The 26295-nt window shown below is 37.1% G+C and overlaps 2 protein-coding genes across 17 annotated transcripts in view; one reads left to right on the top strand and one right to left on the bottom strand.

Moving 5' to 3' along the window:
- ASB3 (ankyrin repeat and SOCS box containing 3) overlaps positions 1-9758 on the bottom strand; it is a 91983-nt gene extending 82225 nt beyond the window's left edge. The window contains exon 1 of one of the 3 annotated variants that reach the window (XM_082426280.1): positions 9600-9758. The gene's annotated coding sequence lies outside the window, so the exon portion shown is untranslated. Of the gene's footprint in view, positions 1-682; positions 706-9446; positions 9470-9599 lie in introns of those variants that run through there. The other 2 variants (XM_082426282.1, XM_082426283.1) reach the window with 2 other exon arrangements.
- An 86-nt stretch (positions 9759-9844) lies between these two features.
- The window catches only part of ERLEC1 (endoplasmic reticulum lectin 1), a 50622-nt gene continuing 34171 nt past the window's right edge, over positions 9845-26295 (top strand). For 12 of the 14 annotated variants that reach the window (XR_014253782.1, XR_014253783.1, XR_014253784.1 and 9 more), the window contains exons 1-8: positions 9870-10162; positions 15619-15723; positions 17347-17427; positions 18003-18080; positions 18221-18284; positions 19289-19323; positions 21334-21557; positions 21650-21779. Coding sequence is in view for 5 of the 14 variants with exons in the window: in XM_082426295.1 (XP_082282421.1) it covers positions 10001-10162; positions 15619-15723; positions 17347-17427; positions 18003-18080; positions 18221-18284; positions 19289-19323; positions 21334-21557; positions 21650-21779 (879 nt within the window). In the remaining 9 variants the exon portion in view is untranslated. Of the gene's footprint in view, positions 10163-15618; positions 15724-16176; positions 16259-17139; positions 17225-17346; positions 17428-18002; positions 18081-18220; positions 18285-19288; positions 19324-21333; positions 21558-21649; positions 21780-26295 lie in introns of those variants that run through there. The other 2 variants (XM_082426293.1, XM_082426291.1) reach the window with 2 other exon arrangements.

Below are 26295 nucleotides of genomic sequence, written 5' to 3'. Positions count from 1 at the left end.
GATTTATTCAACATATACCTATCAATTACCTACTTTGTGTAAGACAAACTAAGCATATGCATTTTCTTCCACTTCCTAGCAAAATCCCACTGAAGTGCATTCATGCATTCTGGCAGGAGAGCAGATGGGATTATATTGAGGATTAAGCCAGTGCAGAGAAAACCACAGTCTAGAACAAACATGCAGGTGCACCTATATGCATGTGTACACACAATAAAGCTGCAGCCATGCAAAAGCCATTCCTGCCAGCAGTCTGAAGAAATACCAAACCTAGATACAGCAGAAGGGGGTTGTAGGACAAAAATCAGGATTCTTATAATATGTATATTAGATAGCCAAGCCAAACCTTTTATCTCACTCCTTTATACACAGAATGTCTAGCAGCAACAATGCTGGTTTCCAGCTAAAACCACAACTTTTTTTTTTTTTTTTAATTTAACAATCTACCCTGAAAGCATTAGAACATCTTCACGCTCCACAACAAAGCCTTCCTTACACAGGCACAGGGTGGAGGGAGAAGAGGAAGAGGCAGCTTTTTCCTGCATTTCACCCATGGACTCTAAAGTGAGGCACAACAGTTGATACCCTGCTCACTTACAAAGAGTTCAAGAATCCTTTGTTTGTTTTTTTTTAATTTTTGAGGAAAAGCAAAAGCACAAAAGGGTGAAAATAATCAACTCACCTTAAGTAAGCAGAGCTTTTAAACTTATAAATGTTTAAAGTTTGTAAGTGCTATCCTCAAAGAAATTCATGAAGACGTTGCATCTATTTAAAATGAGCAACTGGAAACTATGGAAACAGGAAAAAAAAGAAACACTGACAAAAGACATTCAAAAAGGAGAACTGATAGTCAAAGGAAATAGATCTCTTGAATTGATCTTCCATTATTACCTAATTCTTTTTCTTTTTGTCTTTTTTTTCTCTGTTTGGAAGAATCTATCTAAATGGTATTCTGAATAGAACAGAGAAAATGAAGGAGAACAAAACTGAAGAAGTGAACAAATAGGACTCATGGACTGCAATGAAGGAAAAATGAAAAAAGATCCACATCTAGAAAGAAATACTCTCATAAAATATGATAAAACTAATGATAAAGAAAAAGAGTCTAATAAAACATTCCAGAGGAAAAAGTATATTACTTGCAAAAAAGAAGCAGAATTACACTGGCTTTAGTATTCTCGTCAGATATACTAGATGGTAAAAGGCAAAGGAATGATGTCTTCAAAGTTTCAAGCAAAACAAAATGATTGAACTATGCATTCTATTCCCAAACTATTAACTGAGAAGGCAAGATAAATACATTTGCATATAGGTCTGTGAAAATTAAATTACCTGCTTTATATCTTTTCCCCAAAAAATTACTTGTAATTAGCTATACCCCAATAAGCTGAGAGGGAAATGTGAGATAAGGAGGACACAGAATAACATAAAACAGTAGATTTAACCCAGGAGAGTTACCCCAAAAAAATAAAGATAGATGGATAGACCCAATATAGATAGATAGATATGCAACAGACTTGGAAAGCAACTAGTGTAAATCAGAACAAAGTGTTTGAGAGCTCAAAATATATCTTCAAGAACAAAATGGATTCATTTTAGCAAATATAGTACTAATTTTAGGGAGCTAAAAGGACACTTTAAGTGGCAGAGGATTAATACAATTACATTTCTTTCTCTGCAGTTCCAATCACACCTCTTGATTTTATACTGAATTGTACTTGCATAATTACAATATTGTAAAGTTTATAGGTTTTCAATGCTTGAGAATCAACCTATAAACAAAGCACAGAAAGACTGAATAAAGTCACAGAACGTAGATGTTATAAACATATAGTAGTAGCCAACTGCAGAAGCAGTGAAAATGATAATAAAAGCTAACACATATTACATATTTAATATGTAATTAAGGCACTATGCTGAAAAAGCCTTACATGCAATAACTCATTGATTACAAAATGGCAACACTGAGAAGTGGCCAAAAGAATGGATTCAGGAGCAAGACTGTTCGGGTTTGATATCCAGTTCCACTGCTTACCAGTGTTATGACCTTGGGCAAGTTGCCATATTTTATTAATATATTTATTTCATTTTAAGACTTCTGAAATTGAGATGAGTCTTACACTAGATGGCATGTCATAAATTTAATTGGTAGTGGTTATTTTCTTTGTTAGTAGTACAAAAAAAAATAGTGAGCCCTAAAATCAATGGCAGAGGGGAACTGCTATAGTTCAAAACAGACTTTAAATTGGGATTGACATATATATACTATATATAAAATAGAAAACTAATAAGGACCTACTGTACAGCACAGGGAACTCTACTCAATACTCCGTAATGGCCTATATGGGAAAAGAATCTGAAAAAGAGTGGATATATGCATAAATGATTCACTTTGCTGTACACCTGAAACTAACACAACATTGTAAATCAACTATACACCAATAAACTTTTTTTTAAAAATAAAAATAAAACAGCCTTTATGACAACAATTAAATGCAAGGCATGACCCCTGATTGGATCCTGAATGGGGGAAAAAAAGGCCAATAAATGGTGAAAGTTGGGACTTCCCTGGTGGTGCGGTGGCTGGGAGTCTGCCTGCCAATGCGGGGGACGTGGGTTCGAGCCCTGGTCCCGGAGGATCCCACATGCCGCGGATCAACTGGGCTCGTGTGCCACAGGTATTGAGCCTGCGCTCTACAGCCCGCGAGCCACGGCTGCTGAGCCCGCATGCCACAGCTGCTGAGGCCCGCGCGCCTGGAGCCCGTACTCCACAGCAGGAGAGGCCACCGCAGTGAGAAGCCCGCGCACTGCTGCGAAGAGTGGCCCCCGCTTGCCGCAACTGGGAGAAGCCCACGCGCAGCAACGAGGACCCAACGCAGCCAAAAATAAATAAATAAATTAAATAAATTTATTTTAAAAAAAAATGGTGAAAGTTGAAATCATTGTTATTTTTCTAAGATGTGATAGTAGTATACATCTTTGGTTATAGAGGAATCTTTTTATTCCTAGTCATTGATTTTTTTCAAGGTTCAGGCCAGTTGTCTTGTAGAATGAGCCACATTTTTTATTTGTTTGATAATTTTCTTATACCCAGGCCTGACAAGAATACTACACATGTATTGTTATATATAGGTGTTGTACACATGAAGTTTTAAAAACTCATAGAAAATTCTTAACAGAAAATCCTTAGGAAAAACCATAAACAAAAATATAAAGTATGGTATTAAAAAAAGAAACATTCTAGCTTGATTTGAAATCAAATTTCCAATCTCCTTTCTTTTTCCTTGTACCTAAGAAATGAGTACGTACAATATTGACATTTGCACCTGGATATTTGCTGGAATTCTGTCACCTGTGTACGTGATGTATTTTAACCAAAAATCTCTGAAGGCCAAACTTTTCTCTTCATTTATTTTTCCCAAAATGTGTATCCCAGTCCTCTTAAGTCTTCTTGTTACCACAGAGTAAATTATATTTAAAGGAGTGATTGGAGGGGAAAAAAGATCAATATTGGAAATTAACAGAAAAGGGCAATTACTATCTTAGGCAGCCTCTGGAGTAATTAGTGTTAAACAACCTCAGATTGCATACCAGCTGTTAATTTGAACAAATGTCTTTATTTTTATCGGTTTTGTCCTTTATATCTCTAAATGAGAAAGTATTATAGAGATGTGGGATAACTTTTAACTCAAAGCCCAAGTGGTTGGTTCTCATTTCTGTCTCAGAAAAATTTCAACTGGAAAAAAAAATTTAGTTTTATTCAGCCATATTTTATAACATGGCACAGATATACAATTTTATACCTGTGTGTGAATTATATTAGAACATATTAACCTCTCTTGTGTTTCAGTTTCCTAATCAGTAAAATGAGGAAACAATAAAACCTAACTTCTGAGGTTATTACAAGGAATAAATCAATTATATAAATTTATATCTATAAAGCGTTTAAAATAGTGCCTGGACACATCTATTAAATGAATAAAATACATAATAAATCTCAATCTTCATAATAGTTCTTACATCTCACATTTGTTATTTTCTCCATTTTAAAGGTAAGAAAACTGAGCTCTAAAGAGGTTAAGTAACGTGCCCAAGGTCACACATGTAATAGGTAGGATCAGAATCTCACTAGCCTAACTCTTGAGCCTCTGCTCCTAACCACCTCACTATTCAGTTGTACAGAGTTTGTATATACTTATTCAGCCACTGCCTTATTATTAGAAAATCAGATATCCAGGGGGTTTTTTTGCCATTACAGCTAATGCCACAATGCATTATCTTTATACATACATCCTTATGTGTCAGGGCTTTTGTATTTAAAGGAGAAAGTCCAAAAAGTAAAATCACTAGGCCAAAAGGTTTGCATATTTTTAACTTTAATAATTTTTAACTTTAAAAATTACTAATTTTAAAAAGTTTATTATAGCAGGTCTATCTTTCCTTTTACAGTATCTGGATTTCCTTTCTTACTAAAAAATACCATCCCTACTGCAATTATATGAATATTCTCCTAATTGCTTCATATGGAAATATCTTTAACTCATTTACAATTTACTTTTTTTTTTTGGCAGCGCTGCCTGGCTTATGTTCCCCGACCAGGGATCGAACACGGGCCCTCAGCAGTGAAAGCGTGGAGTCCTAACCACTGGACCGCCAGGGAATTCTCACAATTTACTTTTTATGTAATTTATGATAAGGTGATCTAGTTGGTTTTCCTATAGATGAATAGCAAATTGCACTATCAGCATTTATTGATTAAAACATCCTTTTCCCACAAAAGTGAAATGACACCCTTGTCACATATTAAATTCCTTATGTCATTCCCAAGCCCTCTTTCTATACTCAAACCAAATTATTTTTGCTCTCTATGTCTTGGGTTCATGCTCTTTCATCCACTTAGTATAGGCCTCTCCCAGCTCTGTAAATCCAATTCCTACCATCCATTAAGGTCCTATACAAATGCCGAGACTATTTTATTGGTTTCCATGCTTCCTTCTTCTCATCCCTTGCTAGAGGTAATCACCCCCTCCTTTGAATGTCTGCAATACTTTATCTGCACAGTACTTCTCTAACAACACTTCTCACTTTTAATATAATTAGTTATTTACAAGTCCTATCTCCCTTCCTAGGTGGTAATATTTTGGTGGACTTGATCTATATCTAAGTCATTTTTTTTTTATATCTAAGTCATTTTTATAGCACCCTTAGTACTTTGGACGGTGCTTCCAAACCACATTTATTAGATGAATAACTGCACAACTTTCTTGATCTCTCCCCAGATCTGTAGTTCTGCAGCTAATTGAAAACTGCCACATTAAGACTAACTCCCTTGTGTGCAGAAAAGGGTAGTTTTGCCAAATAAAGGGGAATTTTTCTGGAATCCATGAAGCAGAAATTTAAAATAAAATTTAAGATTGTGTATTCTGTACCATATTTACATGAGAAAAAATCAAGAGACTATTAAATGAAGTAATTGACTACTTTTTCAAAATAATTTCTAGGCAATGATGGGGTTAATACAGATTCAGGACAATCTTCTACATATTTACATTCAAAATTCTCTATGATGATAACTGCATAATGATGACATCAGTGCGATGTAAGATTAAGTGCCTTATGGAATCATCAAAGATACAACGCAAACAGGCATTATAGGCAAAGTAGGTGTTCACTACACTGCAAAATTTTTAGAGTGCTAGAAAGGTCCCCTGCTTGCCTCTAAATATCTTCCCACTCAGTGAGCTAATGCCTAAAACTTTACCATTAATATTCAAGCCTCTCATTTAAAAGTCTAAACCAGTGATTCTCAACCATGGGCCATTTTGCCTGCCAAGGGACATTTGGCAACGTGTGCAGACATTTTTGGTTGTCACAACTTGGCTGGGGGGAGGGGGGAGGGCGGGGTTGCTACTAGCATCTAGTGGACACAAGCCAGGTATGCTACTAAACATTATACGACGCACAAGATAGCCCCTCACAACAAAGGATTTTCCTGGCCCAACATGTCAACATTGCCAACGTTTTGAGAAACTGGTGTATACTCTGCTGAAATGCAAAAACATAATGTTTTTAATTTAACAAACACATAAACAAGCCTCCACTTCAATCCAATCAAGCCTTTCTTCCCCTCTGCTCCTCCTCCATGCTGTCAAATCCAGTGGTTACCTGCTTATCCTCATCTTCCACAACTCCTCAGCAGCATTTACTTGACTCAGCTAGCTGGTCATTCCCATGGTACACGTCTTTCTCTTGACTTCCTTGATATCTCAGTTTTCTGATTTTCTTTCTGCTTTACTGGGCACACCTCCCCAGTCCATTTTGTTAATTCTTCAATGCTGTTCAGTATCTAATGTTGCAATGACTCATCTTCCCTTTGTTATCCTCATTTTTTCCCTAAATAATGTCAGCCAGAACCATGGTTTTCAGTATATCTATATGCTAATAACGCCAAAATTTATAACTCCAGCTCTGACCTCCTCACCTGAGCTTCAGGTTTATTTAACCAATGTGTTAGCTCCAGTTGGATGTCTAACTGATATCTACAACTTAACATGTCCAGTAAATCAACTATACTCCAATAAAAATTTTAAAAAATAATAAAACTTAACATGTCCAAAACAGAACCCTTGATTCAGAAATTACTATTACTGTAATCAAACCACATATGTAAGATGTTAACAACTGGGGAAATCTAGGTTTGATTCTTTCAACTATTATATAAGTTTGAAATCACTTCAAAATAAAAAGTAAAACAAACAAAAACACATGGTTCCCATCAGTCCACATTCTTTTCTTCCCTCTTTCAGTAAACTGCACCATCAGTTCCTCATAAAACATATCTAGACATCATCATTAATTCATCTCTGTAAGAACATGTCACATCTAATCCACCAGCAAATTCAAGATGCTGTAGCTGAAAAATATATCCAAATTAGGCCACTTCTCCCCATCTCTGCTGCTACCAGCTTCCTAACTGGTCTCCCTGTTGCCATACTTGTCCCCTACATTAGTTTCCTAGGGCTGCCATACAACTAAGCCCACATGCTGAGGGCTTAGTTGCTCCACGGCATGTGGCATCTTCCGAGACCCAGGCTCGAACCCATGTCCCCTGCATTGGCAGGCAGATTCTTAACCACTGTGCCACCAGGAAAGTCCCAGTTGTGGGGGTTAGAAGTCTGAAATCAAGGTGTCAGCAGAGCCACGATCTCTATGAAACCTCTATGGGAGGATTTGTCCTTACCTCTTGCTAACTTCTGGTGGTTGCTGGCAAACTTTAGCGTTCCTTGGTTTGTAGACACATCACTCCAATCTCTGCCTCCATCCTCACGTAGCATTCTCTCTGTCTGTCTGTGTCCAAGTTTCCCTCTTCTTATAAAGACACTAGTCATTGTATTAGGGCCCACCTGAGTTCAATGACCTTATCTTAACTTTCCATCTGCAAAGACCCTATTTCCAAATAAGTTCACACTCACAGGTTCCAGGGGTTAGGACTTCAGCATATCCTTTTGGGGAACACAATTCAGCCAATAACATTCTTTATAATCAATTTTCCACACGGCAACCATAATGATCTTCACGAATGTACATCAGGCCACATTACTCTCCTACTTAGAGATCTGTGTCCAGCTGGCCATCTCCTACCACTTTGCTCTTATACTCCAGCAACATTAGCCTTCTTTCTGTCCCTCCAACACACCAAGCTTTTCCTGCTGGAAATTGCTGTGTGGCTTCCTCTTCACCATTTCAAGTCACAACTCAAATGTCACTTCCTCACACAAGTCTGACCATCTACCTGAGCAGCATATCCCAGAAGCATTCTCTTTCACACAACCCTAGTTTCTAAGCAGCAGTGACCACTACCAGAAATTATCTTACTTGTTTTTTATCTGTTACTTGAACATAAGCTCTACTGAGGCAGCTTCCATCACTATAGACCCAGAGACTAAACCAGAGCAGACAAATATTTTTCATTTTTATTTAGTCAAATACATCTCTTTTCCTTCATGACTTCAGGATTTCCTATCTTACACACCAAGATCATTGAATTATTCTCCTAAGTTTTCTTCTATTGTTTTCTTTTTGTTGTTCATTTAAATATCTAATCCATTTGGAATTAATCTTGAACTGAATGAACTGAATTAATCTGAACTGACTGCCTCTGTTCCTCTAAGAGAGCACTAATCTCCTGCTGTTGATTCCATCCCACACTATCTGCTGACTACACCAAAAAGCCCTAACGGACCATCTAGAAGGATTGTGCTGGAAATGCACTTCCCCACCTGCCTGATGAACTCCTATAAATCCTTAAAACCCCAATTCTAATGTCACCTCTCCTGGGAAGCCTTTCCTGTCCAATCTCTGCCCTTCTTTATATCTTCACTCTAACACCTCTTTACTGTATAATCTATAGTACTTGCCTCATAACATATATAAAGTACTTACGCTAGTGCACGGAAGATATGCTATACAAATGTTAACTACTTTATTATATCACAATAGGTTACCATTATTTGTCTGTGTAATCTCCCTTGTTAGAGCATGAGAGAAAAAGGACAGAGACCCATTTATTTGCCATTTACCAATCCCAGTGTTCGCACACATATTAAGCATTAATAAATAAATTAATTAATGAACAACACCTCAATTCTGGAAAAAAGTAATTTTCTTTGATGCTGCGGATTCCTTTTGTTTTAAAAAAGGAAATTTTTAAAACAAAAAATAGAAAAACAGACTGTTCTTCCTGCTTTTTGATTTGGCTCAAATTGCGCAGGGGGTGGGAGGGACGACGACACACGAGGGACGACACAGTCTTTAGCAGATCTAGCACGAAGGTCTAGCTTTTCCCACCTCCAGAAAGACAATGACAGGTGCTCTAGAACTAACACTGTATAACCCATTATATTAGAGATGGAATCAACGGCTTTTTTTTTTTCAAGATGGGGAGGGGAATCCAAAACTTTTTGTGCTTTTTTGAATAAAGTCAGAGATCTCTGAACCTCATGTGAGTTCATAAACTCACATTCACCTGGCCCTGAACCTCACATAAAGCAACTTATCGGCTTCCTTAAAAAAACAGCAACCCAACACTTCAACTCTGGGATGAAAGAGACCCCCGTAAAGCAAAAATGTAGGGGCTGAGCTATGTAGCTGCCCTTCCCACAAGGGAGATTCTCCGTCTAGGCCACCCTCGGAGAATCGCAGTATTCTTATACGGGGGGACGACAGGTTTCCTCGGCTCGGGTATCCCCGAAACCACGGCTGAGGAGACTGAGCCAACCCCCGCCCTGCGTTAGTCAGGAGCTTGAAGTAGTGAGGTGACCGCGGCCCACAGCAAAAGAGGCGGAGAGAAACTTCCAGCGGGAAAGATGAAGTGTACAGATGCTACGTGCGGAGAAAAGGAAAAGCAACGAAATGGTAGAGCAGTCAGGAACACCGCCACTTCTCACTTCTCCTCGCCACCTCGAATTTTCTCATCTGAAGACCAGCACTCGCCCCGCTCACACTCTCCTGTAGCTGCTCCATGAGGGCCAAGCCGCTGCCCAGCCGGTGGAGAGCCGCGCGGGTGGCGGAAGGGAACAGCCGCGGCCTCCCAGACTCACCGGCTCTCCGTGCTGCCACTTCGCCGCCGCCGAAAAGGCTGGTCCGAGGCCCGGTCTTTGCGCGTCCGCTCCCGGGAAGCCGCTGCATTCGCTCCCAGCCGCTAGACTGCGGTTGCGTGCGACCAGATAAGCCCGGCCGGCGTCCCGGCTTCCGTAGACGGACGGCTCGGCGGCCCCGGATGTTGATATACCGCCTGCCCCGGAAACGGTGGCGGGAAGTCAAAGGGGGCGGGGGCGGGGGCGGTGTTGCTGTGCTCTCCGGAAGGAGACGTGGCGGCGGTTGGGCCCTGGGCTGCCTGGGCGCTTGGTAGTCCCGCCGCCTCCTCCTCCTCCTCCTCCCTCTCCTCTCCACTGTGGGCCGAGGGGGTTGTGGCGGCTGCTGGAGAACTCGGCGGCGGAGGATGGAGGAAGGAGGCGGCGGCGCGCGGAGTCTGGTCCCAGGCGGGCCGCTGTTACTGGTACTCTGCGGTCTCCTAGAGGCGTCCGGCGGCGGCCGAGCGCTCCCCCAGCTCAGCGATGACATCCCTTTCCGAGTCAACTGGCCCGGCACCGAGTTCTCTCTGGTCAGTGCCCTCGCGAACCCGGTAGCCATCTCTCTTCCTCCTGGCACTTAAGGGTTCGGCCCCTTCCCTCCGTATTCTGCGTTTTTTCCCCCTAGAACCTTCTCTGCGGGCGCATGCCTCCTTCCCCAATCCAAAGCTTCATCGACTACGCGTTCATTCATTCAAACAGCAAGTGTTTATCAGACACGTTCTGTGGATGTGCCCTACATGCTACGCATTCCGGGATGCAGCGGTCACCTGCTCTCCCCTTTAAAAATCTGTCTCACTATACCTTACCAACACTCCCACCCTGTGGAAGAAGCTTTTCTAGAACCACGTCAGGCGCACACATTTGTCTTCTCTTTGGAAAGTCCTCTGCAGCTCTTAACTCCACCATCAGCCTTCTCTCCTTCAAGGAGTATTACACACCCTACCTACACAACCAGTTGTACTGCGGATATGAGTTCCCTCTCTCATATTCGTTCTTTCTCCCTTGTATACACACACAGTACATATACATATACGCACAGCTCTTTTTCCTTCAGAGTTGTTTCTGAGAGGGCTGTTTGGCCTGTGAGATGTTAACGACGCTCTATGCAGAATATCCTTTACAGTTTTGATGTATTACGACTGATATTTAAGACCCCAAAACATGAGATTTTATGATCGGTTTTCTTACATTGAAGAACATATTTATAATCTCAAAGTAATGAATATTTGCAGTCCTTCTTCATTTGGGGAGTGGACTGCTGAGAAGTCTTGCTATCCACGGTAGGCCAATAAAAATTGGGCTCTTGTGATACTTACCGTATGGTAATTAATTCACTTATTTCAAATGGAAGTCGGGGAAAATGCAACAGTTCCCCCCGCCCCCCGCTCCGCCCTGCAGAATTTTTTTAAAATTCTTATTCCAATTACCTGCAGTCGTTCTACTTGGAAGACTGTTTTAGTATGTTGTTCTATTACTATTTCACTGAAACGTGAATATGTGATACTAGGATGTCTGCACAGAATGTCCCAGGATAACGGATGTCATCAGTACCACAACAGACTTCTATTTGCAGATGTTAGTTTTTGCTAATATTTCACACCTGGTTTGTTTCTCCACCTGTCTTCAGTTCTTCCATTCTGGTAGTTCAGTGGTTCTTAAACTTAAGTATTTCTCTGGGAAGCCAGATTAATCTTTGCATTAATGCCAGGAAATATTTTTTAATTAATTTTTATTGGAGCATAGTTGGTTTACAATGTTGTGTTAGTTTCTGCTTTACAGCCAAGTGAATCAGTTATACATATACATATATACACTTTTTTTTAGATTCTATTCCCGTATAGGTCATTACGGAGTATTGAGTAGTGTTCCCTGTGCTATACAGTTGGTTCTTTTTCAGGAAATATTGATATATTAAAATATTTATATGAAAGTTTGTTACAAGTCAGATATAACTAAGAGGCTTGGGATAAGAATATTTTAGTCCAGCCTCTGTTATTATTTCCAAAGAGCACACTTGGCATGAACTTGGCAAATGTTTAAAGAATGTAGTCATTAAAATTTTTTACTCTTGCACCTGTGTGTTGTTGTTGTTTTTTTTTTTAATTAAAAAAAGGCATGCTGATATGTGGCCCTAAAAATTTACTGACCTATACGCAGATGACTAAAACTAGCCTTTTTAGAAGTTACTACCAAATCGTTCAGTTTTCTTTCTGGCACTGGTGTTTGCTGGCTAAAAAGAGGTTATGGTAGAAGATCTCGGTCTTAAGGTATGCTGTACCAACCTTTCCTACATCTAACAATTTTATTTTGACATTTTGTTTTTAATTACTTTTCTTTGGCAATGAAGCATAATCTAAGATGAGCACATTTGAAAATTTGGGGAGAAATTTTTTTTCTTTTTTTAGGTTTGAGTTATTTTGAGAAAAATCTAGAAACATTTTCCTGTAAGTTGGCAAAAGGTCTGTGGCCCTCACACAAAAATAAGCCCCAAGAGTCATTATCATTAATCTTTTGATTTTTTTTTTTTTTTAGTATTCTTCTAATCTCAAGGCTTCCCTTCCCTATTTTGTGTAGTTGAAACTACAGCCCTGCACACCTGGCACTGTCATTTTGTTTTGTAGGCCAGTTGGATGAACATTTGTGTGTAACTAAGCAGCTGTATGAACTAGGATAAAGGTCTTTATCTCTCTACCACCTGAAATTGGAAGGGACTTGATTAGAAGATCTGAATTTTCTTTATCTTTAAAATTCTTCTGTGCTTGGGCTTCCCTGGTGGCGCAGTGGTTGAGAGCCTGCCTGCCAATGCAGGGGACACGGGTTCGAGCCCTGGTCTGGGAAGATCCCACATGCCGCGGAGCAACTGGGCCCGTGAGCCACAATTACTGAGCCTGCGCGTCTGGAGCCTGTGCTCCGCAACGAGAGGCCGCGATAGTGAGAGGCCCGCGCACCGCGATGAAGAGTGGCCCCCGCTTGCCACAACTATAGAAAGCCCTCGCACGGAAACGAAGACCCAACACAGCCATAAATAAATAAATTAATTAATTAAAAAAAAAATTCTTCTGTGCTTTAAATCATCTTCCCCTTCAGATATATCAAAATAATATGTAATCTTTAAAATTTGCTTAGTAAGGTATTAAGCACCAAAATTGTGTACATTTTTAAATGTTTACAATAATTAATGATTATAATATTCTTTCTTTACTGTTTTTTAGCAGTCAGTTTTGTTTTTGTGTATATTTTCCTTCTGAAATATCATCTCTGTGTCATTAAAGTGTTCGATTATTCATTACTTCACAGAGTTTATGAATTTCACCGAAGGAAAACCACAAAATAAGTCTAATTTTCTTTCTACTTCTTTTGTTAGTATAGAAATGTATTCCCACTCAGAAACTTTCCCCAGACACTACACTTGGGAAAAATGGTGACCAACTCCATGGTTCGAAGCATGTTATATATATTAACAAGTAGTGCCACTGAGTTTATTTTACAGCCTCTCCCAGGATAGTTTTCTCTCTCATCCTCTATCTTAATTCCTCCAGACTCATGTCAAACATTAGGAATTTCTCCCCTGCCAAGATACTTTTTAAATTCCTTAATCTTAAAGACCACAGCCCCCCTTCATTAGTTTCATTATATTAAAATCTGATTTTTATCAAATCACTAATCTTACACTAGAAATACTTTAAGGTGTTAAGTTATATAAAACAAGTGTTTTAACACTATCTGTGATTCTGTGCATTCAGAATTATATTTTTTTAGGTGAAAACATGTTTTACAAAATCAGAAGGAAGCATTTTAGTAGTAGATCAAAAAAATTTTTTTAACTTAGAAAATCACAAAAGGTTAACTTTTCCCCTGTAATTTCTATTATTAAAAATTAGGGTAAAGTTTGTTAAAATTTTTACTTCGTGATCCCAATAAGTGATGCACTATTTCAGCAAAGAGTTTTCAGATAGAAGAATTGCCACTTGGTCTGTTTTATTGAAGAAGAAAGTAGCCCTTCCTAAACTAATGAAAAATGAATCTTTGCAGCAGCAACAAATCTTCAAATAAGAATAGGTGATGGTTTCTACTTCTGTTACCTTTTACCTAAACCTTAAAAGCAATAGGCAGAGGAATGAATTTCTTCACATAGACATAAAACCCAAGATTAGTTTTAATTACAAAGAAAGAATTGTCTTCCTTTCTTTGCCGTGGCTCTAGACAAGCAGTTTCTTTTTCCATTGTTAGCATTGTGGTAAATATTTTAGTAAATGAGTCAATATTGCTGTAGAATCCAGTTATGAATATTAAATTGCAGGTACTTCACAAATAGAGAGGATTATATTTAAGTCATATGCTACTGTCCACCTTCCCTACAGTACAGGAATGATTTGACAAGACTAAAGGCTATCCATTGCTAGCTAAATGAATGTAAGTCATGCATTGCACAACTCACTATCATATATTCTGAATATATCCGAAAAACACCGAGAGACATTATAAGTGTTATGTCTTACAGCAGTTTGTTGGCTCAACTGAATAAATGTTTCTAAGGATCCCTTTATCACAAATTTGGCTTTACAACTCTGACTTTCAAAGCTCTTTGATTTCTCTCTTCACTTGTGATGATCTTTTAAATAAGGATCGTTGGCCATAGTCCAGGAGTCTATATAGTAATCTAAGAAAATGTTAACAAAAGCTAGTTCAAATTGAAGCATGTTGAAACAGTTAAGAGCACACAGAATATGGAATCAGTCTGCTAGGGTTCATGTCTGGGCTGTGCTACTTACTGGCTGTATTACCTTGGACAAATTATTTAAGCCCTGGGCTCCAGTTTCCTTTTCGGGGAGATGGGTACAGTGCTTGCTTTGAGCATCAATGAGACAATAAATGTAAAGAACTTAATTTGGTACTGTCATATAGCTAATACAGCTAGTATTTACTGCTGTGTTTTGTTTTGTTTTATTGTCTTGGGAAAACATCTCCTAATTTGTATTTGTGTTTAAGATAACATCAGTTTCAAGTAGTACTGGTTTTATTATAGTTAGGAATTGTTTTTGTTAAAGTGAGAAAAGAGCAGAGGTATGTAATAAAGGTGGTTCTTTCCTTGCCAGGGATAGCCAAATAGTATAGTGGGTTTACAATGCTGTAAGAAGAGAAAAGTTAAGAGAGAATTGAATTGTCAGAGAACACCTCTCATAGACTTTGAAAACTTCTGCCTTAGTAATTAGTGACATATTTGCTATCACAAAGCAGAGATTTCTTTTTAGTTAAAATCAGTTATATTAATTGAAATGTTCATTTGAATTACATTGGTTCATTTTGATTTGTGAATTTGTTTGGTTTTATACTGTAGAACGCTTTAAGGATAGTTTTGTTGATATATACCATGAATCAGCAAACTATACCTTTGGGCTGGCCCACTCCAATCTTTATTTTTGTAAAGCTATTTGTTTGTTTTCTCAGAATACAACCATGCTTATTCATTTACATATTGCCTATGCACTTACTTCCTACAGTGCAGAGTTGAGTAGTTGCAGTAAAGACCATATGTTATCCAAATATGAAAAATACTACATTATATTATGTTCAGGTGTCCCATCCAACAGAATTGAGAGTATGTTTATAAAGTGCTGTAAATTCTCATATATAGGTGGTAATTGTTAATAGGAGCAATAAGTATTCAGTGATGATGTATCCATGAACATTGACGCCTCTTAATGCTTTTTAATCTGTATTATAACTTCAATCTGTTGCATTACTACTTTTTTCTTTTTACTCCAAACTTTATTTTTGTTCCTTATTTTCTGTTACATTGTAACACCAGGATAAAGTTTGTCATCTTCATTTTGTCATTAAAAAATATGTAGAATCTTTTCCCTGCCTTTGCAAGTATGTTTAAAAATCCTGTTGAAATGATGAATTAGTTTGACCTGGGACTGTAAGTTAGTATAGTTCAGTTTAATCAGCTAAAGTAATGTACATTATTTTGTTCTATTTCTAGCCTACAACTGGAGTTTTGTATAAAGAAGATAATTACGTCATCATGACAACTACACATAAAGAAAAATATAAATGCATTCTTCCCCTTGTGACAAGTGGGGATGAGGTAAGTTTTTATAAATACATTGATAATCCCTGTCACCAAAGATATTTATTTAAAACATTGCAACTCCATACCTTAAAATAAAATTGAGTGACAGGTTTCTCAATTATCCTGTCTTACTATAAATACAGTAATCACTTTTTTATTGAAGTATAGTGATTTACAATGTTGTTAGTAATCCTTATTATTCCTGAATTCTTTGATTTTTACAGTTCAACTTGGAAAAGCTAGCAACCAATTATTAATGTTTTAGATGAAAATCTAACTCCACACATGCTTTCTTTTATAGAAATGAAGGTTTTGAAACAAGATAAAATTTTAAATGTGTATGTGACATTTTTTATAAAGAATTGCTAATAAGTAAATCTATAGGTACCTTGTGCTTTCTCACTACCTTAGCTCATGCCCGTTTCTTGCTCCTAAAATGCCCTAACTGCCTCTTATCCATCCTTCAAGGCAATGACTTCTTTCAAGATGAAACACGAGAGGCAGCATGGTAAAATGGAAAGGACACCAGCCTAGGAGCCAGGAGGCTGAGGTATAGGCTATAGTTAGCTGTGGAACCTTGAACAAATTTGAAACTCAGTTCCTCCACTCAATTAATTTATTGAGCTAATTACATAATATTTTCACAATCTGTAAAATGGAAGTATTAAACTCAGTGAGTTTAGGTTTCTTAGGTTTTGTTCAGACTTGAAATCTGTGAAAGACAGCTATCTCATTTTGTTTTAAACCTCCTTAAGACACAAATACACACATATGCAATTACACACGTATTTATGGCATTCAAGTCTGAAATGTAAAAATATATGGAAAACTGAGAAGTATATTAAAACTTTCTAGTGTATTCTATAAGATTCAACTGTTCTGAGGCTTTCATAGCTAGAATTTGTTTGGATACAAGCATTTAAAAATTCTGAAGTAGGTTTATAAGAATTGTTCAGGAAACTGATACTTAACCTTTTTCTAAGAGAAGAAAGAATGGAAGATTATTCTATGGCTCCATATTTTATACTTCAATTCTTTTTTTTTTTTTGGAGTATAGTTGATTTACAATGTTGTGTTAGTTTCAGGTGTACAGCAAAGTGAATCAGTTATACATATACATATATCTACTCTTTTTCAGATTCCTTTCCCATATAGGTCATTACAGAGTATTGAGTAGAGTTCCCTATGCTATATAGTAGGTCCTTATTAGTTATCTATTTTATATATAGTAATGTGTATATGTCAATCCCAATCCCCCAATTTATCCCTCACCCCACCCCTTTCCCCCTGGTAGCCATAAATTTATTTTCTACATGTGTGACTATTTTGTTTTGTAAATAAGTTCATGTGTACCTTTTTTTTTTTTTAGATTCCGCATATAAGCGATATTATATGATAGTTGTCTTTCTCTGTCTGGCTTACTTCACTCAGTATGAAAATCTCTAGGTCCATCCATGTTGCTGCATATACTTCAATTCTTTTGAAAGAAGTGGCATGCCATAGGATCTTATTAAAGGTTTTGACTTTTTTCCCCCTTTTATTTCCAAGCATTTGTGGTTTGACCAATGAGTTAATACCTAAACAGCAGAGTTGGGTGAAGTTCCAGAATAATTGTATTAAACTCTAATTCTTTCATAGGAAGAAGAAAAGGATTATAAAGGCCCAAATCCAAGAGAGCTATTGGAGCCACTATTTAAACAGAGCAGTTGTTCCTACAGAGTATGTATTTTATGTTCACTTGATAACTAGAAAATAAATTTCCAGCAGCCAATACGCCCTTGAAAATAATTCTCTGTTTCTTTTTACTTTATTATGTTGTATCACATTTTAAGTTAGTTGTAAAACTAAACTGTTGCTTAATAGTATTTTGTTCATTTAAATTCCTGTATAGTATATGCAGCAAACACCCAATAATGTCAATTATCAAATAATATCACCAAACTGCTTTGAATGTTTTTCAGATCAAAAGAAAGTTTCCTTATATACAATTTTTAATAAAAAATGCTCATGGTTATTTTTTTAGGCTGTGTAAAAAATGATCCCTTGGCCAGGTGTTTATTATAGACCCCAGGTGTATTTAGACCTATTTCCTTCATAGAATTTTCACATTTATCTAATTAGTGAAAACAATGAATAGGCTTCAGTAATTTCATATTTTCTGAGGCATAATAATAACTTTCATTTAATGAAAGCTTGCTCTAAATCTTCAGAGAAATCTCAGTTGCTTAAAATATCAAAAAAGAATTCAGTTGCGTTATGTGGCTTTTGTACATAAATACATCCATCTGTCTTAGATTGAGTCTTATTGGACTTACGAAGTATGTCACGGAAAACACATTCGGCAGTACCATGAAGAGAAAGAAAGTGGTCAGGTATTTTTTTCTTCAAAATATGAAATATGGAACATTATAAAATGAAAACTTTAATAATGAGATGGATGGTTTTAAACTGTATTCTTTAAAAATGTATTTGCCAAATACTTACTACATTTTTATTTTATTTTTAAATATAGAAAGTAAATATTCACGAGTACTACCTTGGGAATATGTTGGCTAAGAACCTTCTATCTGAAAAAGGTTTGTTTCTACAGAGTGATTTAGTAGTAATACTGGTATTTGGTTTAAAGTATATGTTCAAATTGGTATTTAAAAGATTTTGTTGGAGACTGTATGAATTTTAAAACACTAAAATAAACTTCTGAACAACCCCATAGAAAACTTTTTCAAAGAGATCTTTTCATTATTTTCTGTTTTAGCAAACATTATGCTTTTTTTCTACCTATTAATAAATTTTTTAAATCTGGTGAGACATACATATCAGTGTTATATTTATATAGTGTTAGTCTTTTGCTTGGTTTAAGCAACTTTTTATATATGGAAATAGACATGTAGATGTATCCCTCAAATTATGAAATATTTTTATTCATCTATATTATTCAAATTGGTCAACTCATTTAAGATTAAACCTTTCACTGAGATAAAAACACTTCAGAAGAAAACTGTCACGGCCAGTTCTTATGCCTCAAATAGAGTATTTCCTAGATAAAGATGTAATGATTAAATATGACTGTTCTTTCAAAAGAAACCATTTCAAGGAATCTAGCTAAAAGTATGTGTATGTTTTGGGTCTTATTTTTATTTTTTTTTTTATTTTATTTATTTATTTATTGGCTGTGTTGGGTCTTTGTTGCTGTGCGCAGGCTTTTCTCTAGTTGCGGTGAGCGGGGGCTATTCTTCATTGCGGGGCACGAGCTTCTCATTGCGGTAGCTTCTCTTGTTGCGGAGCACGGGCTCTAGGCGCACGGGCTCAGTAGTTTTGGCTCGCGGGCTCTAGAGCACAGGCTCAGTAGTTGTGGCGCACGAGCTTAGTTGCTCCATGGCATGTGGGATCTTCCTGGACCAGGGACCAGATCCATGTCCCCTGAACTGGCAGGTGGATTCTTAACCACTGCACCACCAGGGAAGTCCAGGTCTTCTTTAGAAAGAAGTTTAAGATTACAAAGTTGATGAAAACTTAGTCATTTATATCTTGTATATAAGTCACTGGTCATTATTTAACTTACTTTTGTATTAATCCACAGAACAAGAAGTGGAAGAAAAGGAAAAATCAAAAGAGGCAAGTGATAATTGGTGATTTTCAGTCTTAATATCTATTGTTAGACATGAATTTATACAACTTAATTGACAGAATATAGCCATGCGTTCTTTAACTATCTATCAACTACCTCAAAGGATTTAGTCAAAGAAAATTTGCAATATGTTAGATTTTTATGAGAAAAGTTATGCTATAATACTTTTATTTACTTTAAGATCATACAAAAATTAATGAATTTATCAAAGATGTGTCTGGGAAAGTTTCTATAATAGCATTATATCACTTCTGTGCTTCACAGTGGTTCTTTCCCTCTGTTCAACGTTGGAGCTTTTGCATTTTTTCTGTTGTTTGGACCCTATCTCCTATGGGTAAAACAGATAAATCATAAATGTAAATAACAAGCTACCAGACTGCAAGCATCTTAAAAGCAGGGACTGTCTTTTATCTCTTTACCCCACAGTGCAAAGCAGAGTGCCAGACATAATATAGGCCCTTCATGCTTATTGAATGTGAATGCATATTTGATGACTGAAAAATAGGATTGTTTAAAAAGAATGATTCCTTAGGGTGACCAGTTACAGTTTTTAAATGCCCCTGTGGTTCAAGGAATGCTTTATGAATCCTAAGAATTTCCATAAAGTTAAATAACTTATTGGTAGAGGATATTTCTATAAATGGTTTCATACCATAATGATTCTTTTATTAGAAGTAAAGTTAAACGGCAAAAGGCCTTAAAGATTACTTAAAAGGGATGCCCATAACTTAAAAGGGTGGCTTTGGGGGAATTGGTAAGCTATGCATAGACACACACAGCATTGCTATTTTAAAAGGTTTTAATTTTACAGACTACCTTTGAGATAAAATATTTATCTCAAAATATTTTTGGCTCTGGAGGATAGCAAGATGGAATTCAAAGTGTGAAATGATCAAGGAAGAGGAAGAAAAGGGTAAGGGAAGAAAACTAACATTTATTGAGCCCCAGTTCATAAGCCAGATGCTGTGCCAGGCATGTAACAAAGGGTAATGCTTAATTCTCCCTACAGCCTTTGAGTATATATTATTATTCTACTTTTATGAATGACAAAAACTGAAATTTGGTCAAAGTCATAAGGCTAGTGAATGCAAAGCTTGGATTTTAACCCAGGATTTTCTAATTCGAGACACTAGCATGAAAATAGCATACAAGAAATCTCAAAATATTTTCCCCTGGAAACATTTATTTATTGCCTGTTTTGGGTACCAAAGTGATACAAGATGAGCTCCCTGCCTCCAAAGAGCTTGCTTGGAGATGATATTAACAATATCTTTTAAAGCCCTTCCATTTAATTCTTCTTGTGTTTATGTCGATAAAAGTATGGGAGCTAACTCCTTAATTATCCTTGTCTTCTGGGGTGATCTCCTTTATTCCCCCATTCTGTGAAAATTTCTTCATCTGTCTTTTGCTGGCCATGAATGGATTTATACAGGAGTTTATATGCTGAGAAGTATGTCTGTTAATAACAGGGAAGAAGAGTAAGCAGATCAATGAACCAGCACAGTATTTAGATTCCTGTTTTAGAAGATAGTGTTAACTCTGTAGCCCTACTTTTTGACAAATCAAACTTCAGATCTCTAGAATCTAAATTCTAACATAGGCATTCACTTGAGAGTTTAGTGAAGAAAGCTCTGACCAGCCCAAGTATAGTAAGTTTCTATATTTTATCTTAGTCACTTTATTTGGAACTTTTGAAAATAATTCATATTATGTTATTATAGCCTTTTTTATATAAGTGTACATTTTAATTTTAGCACCAAATAAAAATTTTCTTTTATTCTGTATTAAATTAGCTCTGAAAATATGTATTTGCTCAAATAAGAATATGAATCAAAAGAATAGTAGAGGGAGACCTTATAGAAAGTACAGAAATGTTACCTTTATAAATGTTAGTTTATGAATAAAGTGTAGTTTTCTTCCTTTCAGAATAAGTGCTTCTCCATCCTCACCCCATCTCTATTTCTAATGAAAAGTCTGTCTTATACTCTTTTTTTAAGATTCCCACTAAAAATATCGAAGGTCAGATGACACCCTACTATCCAGTGGGAATGGGAAATGGTACACCTTGTAGTTTGAAACAGAACCGGCCCAGATCAAGTACTGTGATGTACATATGTCATCCTGAGTCTAAGCATGAAATTCTTTCAGTAGCTGAAGTTACAACTTGTGAATATGAAGTTGTCATTTTGACACCACTCTTGTGCAGTCATCCTAAATATAGGTAGGATGTGGATTTAATATTTTAAACATGAAATGCACACATGCTTTAAAGTGTCGCTTGCTTAGGTTTAATGCTTTGTTCTCACTGAATAGATTCAGAGCATCTCCTGTGAATGACATATTTTGCCAGTCACTACCAGGATCACCATTTAAACCCCTCACCCTGAGACAGTTGGAACAGCAGGAAGAAATACTGAGGGTGCCTTTTAGGAGAAATAAAGAGGTATGAGAATTATCTAACAGTATTTCTTTCAGTGCTTCCTTTTCCAAATTTCAGAGCATATATCAGTATTTTAATGATTTCTGTAGTATAGTAGTAGTCATTTATTTTCCTGACTCAAAATTGTCAATTCCAATTCTTTTGATTTTAATTCTTTTTCTTATTTTAATACTTCTCAGAAACTATTTTAGCATTCTCTTACACTCATTATTCCATAGTTTTCTTTTTTATTAATTTGGCTGCATCGGGTCTTAGTTGCAGCACGCAGTATCTTCATTGCGGCTTGCGGGATCTTTCGTTGCAGAGCATGGGCTTCTCTGTAGTTGTGTGGCACATGGGCTCCAGAGCGCACGGCTCAGTATTTACAGTGCATGGGCTCAGTATTTTGGCATGCAGGCTTTGTTATCCCGTGGGATCTTAGTTCCCCAACCAGGGATTGAACCCATGTCCCCTGCATTGGAAGGCAGATTCTTAACCACTGGACCACCAGGAAAGTCCCCTATAATTCCATAAGATTTTAAAGTTTGCCATCCTGTTCATTTCAGTTAAGTTTAATTTTTAGCTAGTTAACTGGACTTCGCAGCTAAGCCTCTTGAAAAAATAGACTGCAGCCCATCTCCTAACGTTTATTTGTTCTTCAGCTCATTGCTATTTATTATCAAACCATATTTCTATCATTCTTCTTAAACTCTTCTTATTAAGGTCAACAGCAATCTTTTGGTTCTAAATTTGCTGAACATATGTATAACTTGAGCTTAGCTGAGAATTGGAAGCTTGAACTTTTTCTCCTTTCTTTACTACAGGTCATTATCTCTGGTTCTCTCTGGTTCTGCTCTCCTGTGTACTAGTACTTTCTCTAATTCCTGCTCCTTAAAATGTTGAAGTTCCCCTGGGTTCTGTCCATAGCTGCTTTCTCTCCTTATTGTACGTAGTCTCCTTAAGTAAGCTCATCCACGGCCATTCTTTCAACTTCCATTTCTATGCCCCTGAGTTATAAATACACATCTGCAACACTGATCTTTCTCCTGAACTCAAATCACAATCAAATAATTAACATGTATTGAGTCTTTACAACTATTATCTAATCCTTACAATAGCATATAAGATTTACTATTATCCACATTAACAGGTTAGGGAACTGAGGTTCAGAGAGGGGAAGTGACAAGTGATGGGTTAGAGATTAGAATCAAAGTAGTCTGATTCTAGAACCTGTCCTCTTAACCCTCTCTCTGCTGCTTCTCCCTTTTGATATGCTATCTTCCCTTTTCATCTGCCTATTGGATGTATATACATTTTCAGTAATCTCTAACTTAACCATTTTTTTCTCTTTCACACTGACCCTTTTGTTTTCTTCCCCATTGCTTTTAAAGCAGTGTGCTGTACCCAGTTGTCCAAGTCAGAAACCTGAGTCATTTCTCTTACCCATCTCTTAATTCATCTCTAACTCTAATCATTTACTCAGTGCTATCAGTGTTATCCTCTGACTGCTTTTCAACTCTGTCCTGGCATTAGTTCAGGACCCCATCATTTCCTAAGACCAGAAACTAAGGTCCTCATGCATCTTCTTTCTAATTCTTCCAACACAGCTGATAAAATGTTCTTCCTGAAATGAACATTTGATTATTTATTTAATCTTTTGGTAGTTAACATGATCTATACCTCAGGATAAAATCATTGCTCATACAATTATTTTATCAAAGGAAAGTCAAGACCATTTGTGGGGACTTCCCTGGCGGTCCAGTGGTCAAGATTCCACGCTGCCAATGCAGGGGGCACAGGTTCAATCCCTGGTCAGGGAACTAAGGTCTCACATGCCATGCGGCATGGCCAAAAGATTAAAAAAAAAAAAAAAAACACCATTTGTGATTGGCTTCAGCTTCATCTCTCATCACCATTCCCTTGATCCCAGCTATTTTGAACAACTTAAGAGTTTCTGAAAAGTACCACATTCTTTCCAACCTCCTTGCCTTTGAATATACTGTTTTGCCTCTTCCTCTGTTGTCTTCTCCCCTCCCTCCCTACATATGATGAACTAATAGAAGGTCAACACGTGTATGCTTGAAGGTATGCTTCCAGTGTCACTTCCTTTGCAAATGAGCCATGACTTCTAACTGATTACCTGCGGAAGAGATCAGTGTTTCCTCTTCTGTGGTCTTGTATTTTACTCAGTCCTCCATTATAGCACTTTTATGGCTAAAATATGTTGTTTTTCCTATGGTTCCTCTTTTAAACGGAGGGAAAATAAACTATGCTTTCATTACTTGGGGTTTCCAGCTCCTTGCATGATACCTGGTATGCTGTTAGTACTTTACACTGGGTTAATTAACATTTAACTGCAAGGCCTTTTTCTCCCCTTCCTCTTGGATACTTATTGCGAAAGTATTGCCAGACTCTTTGTGGATGTTGTGAACCCTGCCATTTTGAGAGGAGGAAAAATTTATCTTAAACTTAATCTGCATTTTATTTGAAGTAATGTATTGAAAGATTAGAGATGGAATTCTGTTCTCACCTTCTTCTTCATAGTAGTTTAAGTACTGACAGGTACTTAAAGTCAGCTTGATCAAAATGATTCACAAGTCCAACTTTACCTACTCTTCAAGGAAGAAGTACCAGTTTATTTTTCTTTGATTAATGTGTTTAATCTGCAAGTCGAGAAAAATTATTTTTAAAAAGCTACAGATGCAGTGCTACCCACCTCCAGTCCCTCCCATCAGGAAACTTGCACAAGCCTCTTAGATAGCCACATCCAGCAGAGGGCAGACAGCAGAAGCAAGAAGAACTACAATCCTGCAGCCTGTGGAACAAAAACCACATTCACAGAAAGATAGACAAGATGAAAAGGCAGAGGGCTATGTACCAGATGAAGGAACAAGATAAAACCCCAGAAAAACAACTAAATGAAGTGGAGATAGGAAACCTTCCAGAAAAAGAATTCAGAATAATGATAGTGAAGATGATCCAGGACCTCGGAAAAGGAATGCAGGCAAAGATCGAGACGATGCAAGAAATGTTTAACAAAGACCTAGAAGAATTAAAGAACAAACAAACAGAGATGAACAATACAATAACTGAAATGAAAACTACACTAGAAGGAATCAATAGCAGAATAACTGAAGCAGAAGAACGGATAAGTGACCTGGAAGACAGAATGGTGGAATTCACTGCTGCAGAACAGACTAAAGAAAAAAGAATGAAAATAAATGAAGACAGCCTAAGACACCTCTGGGACAACATTAAATGAAACAACATTCGCATTATAGGGGTCCCAGAAGGAGAACAGAGAGAGAAAGGACCAGAAGAAATATTTGAAGAGATTACAGTTAAAATCTTCCTTAACATGGGAAAGGAAATAGCCACGCAAGTCCAGGAAGTGCGGAGAGTCCCATACAGGATAAACCCAAGGAGAAATACACCGAGACACATAGTAATCAAATTGGCAAAAATTAAAGACAAAGAAAAATTATTGAAAGCAGCAAGGGAAAAACGACAAATAATATACAAGGGAACTCACATAAGGTTAACAGCTGATTTCTCTGCAGAAACTCTACAAGCCAAAAGGGAGTGGCATGATATACTTAAAGTGATGAAAGGGAAGAACCTACAACCAAGATTACTCTACCCGGCAAGGATCTCATTCAGATTCAATGGAGGAATCAAAAGCTTTACAGATAAGCAAAAGCTAAGAGAATTCAGCACCACCAAACCAACTCTACAACAAATGCTAAAGGAACTTCTCTAAGTGGGAAACACAAGAGAAGAAAAGGACCTACAAAAACAAACCCAAAACAATTGAGAAAATGGTCATAGGAACATACATATCGATAATTACCTTAAACGTGAATGGATTAAATGCTCCAAGCAAAAGACACAGGCTTGCTGAATGGATACAAAAACAAGACCCATATATATGCTGTCTACAAGAGACCCACTTCAGACCTAAGGACACATACAAAGTGAAAGTGAGGGGATGGAAAAAGATATTCCATGCAAATGGAAATCAAAAGAAAACTGGAGTAGCAATACTCATATCAGATAAAATAGACTTTAAAATAAAGAATGTTACAAGAGACAAGGAAGGACACTACATAATGATCAATGGATCAATCCGAGAAGAAGATATAACAATTATAAATATATATGCACCCAACATAGGAGCACCTCAATACATAGGGCATCTGCTAACAGCTATAAAAGAGGAAATCGACAGTAACACAATAATAGTGGGGGACTTTAACACCTCACTTACACCAATGGACAGATCATCCAAAATGAAAATAAATAAGGAAACAGAAGCTTTAAATGACACAATAGACCAGATAGATTTAATTGATATTTATAGGACATTCCATCCAAAAACAGCAGATTACACTTTCTTCTCAAGTGCGCACGGAACATTCTTCAGGATAGATCACATCTTGGGTCACAAATCAAGCCTCAGTAAATTTAAGAAAATTGAAATCATATCAAGCATCTTTTCTGACCACAATGCTATGAGATTAGAAATGAATTACAGGGGGAA

This window comes from Balaenoptera physalus (genome assembly GCF_965194825.1).
Source record: "Balaenoptera physalus genome assembly, chromosome: 15".
In the NCBI taxonomy this organism is placed as follows: Eukaryota; Metazoa; Chordata; class Mammalia; order Artiodactyla; family Balaenopteridae; genus Balaenoptera; species Balaenoptera physalus.
The sequence above is the reverse complement of the archived record's forward strand: the minus strand, read 5'-3'. Positions and strand labels throughout refer to the sequence as shown.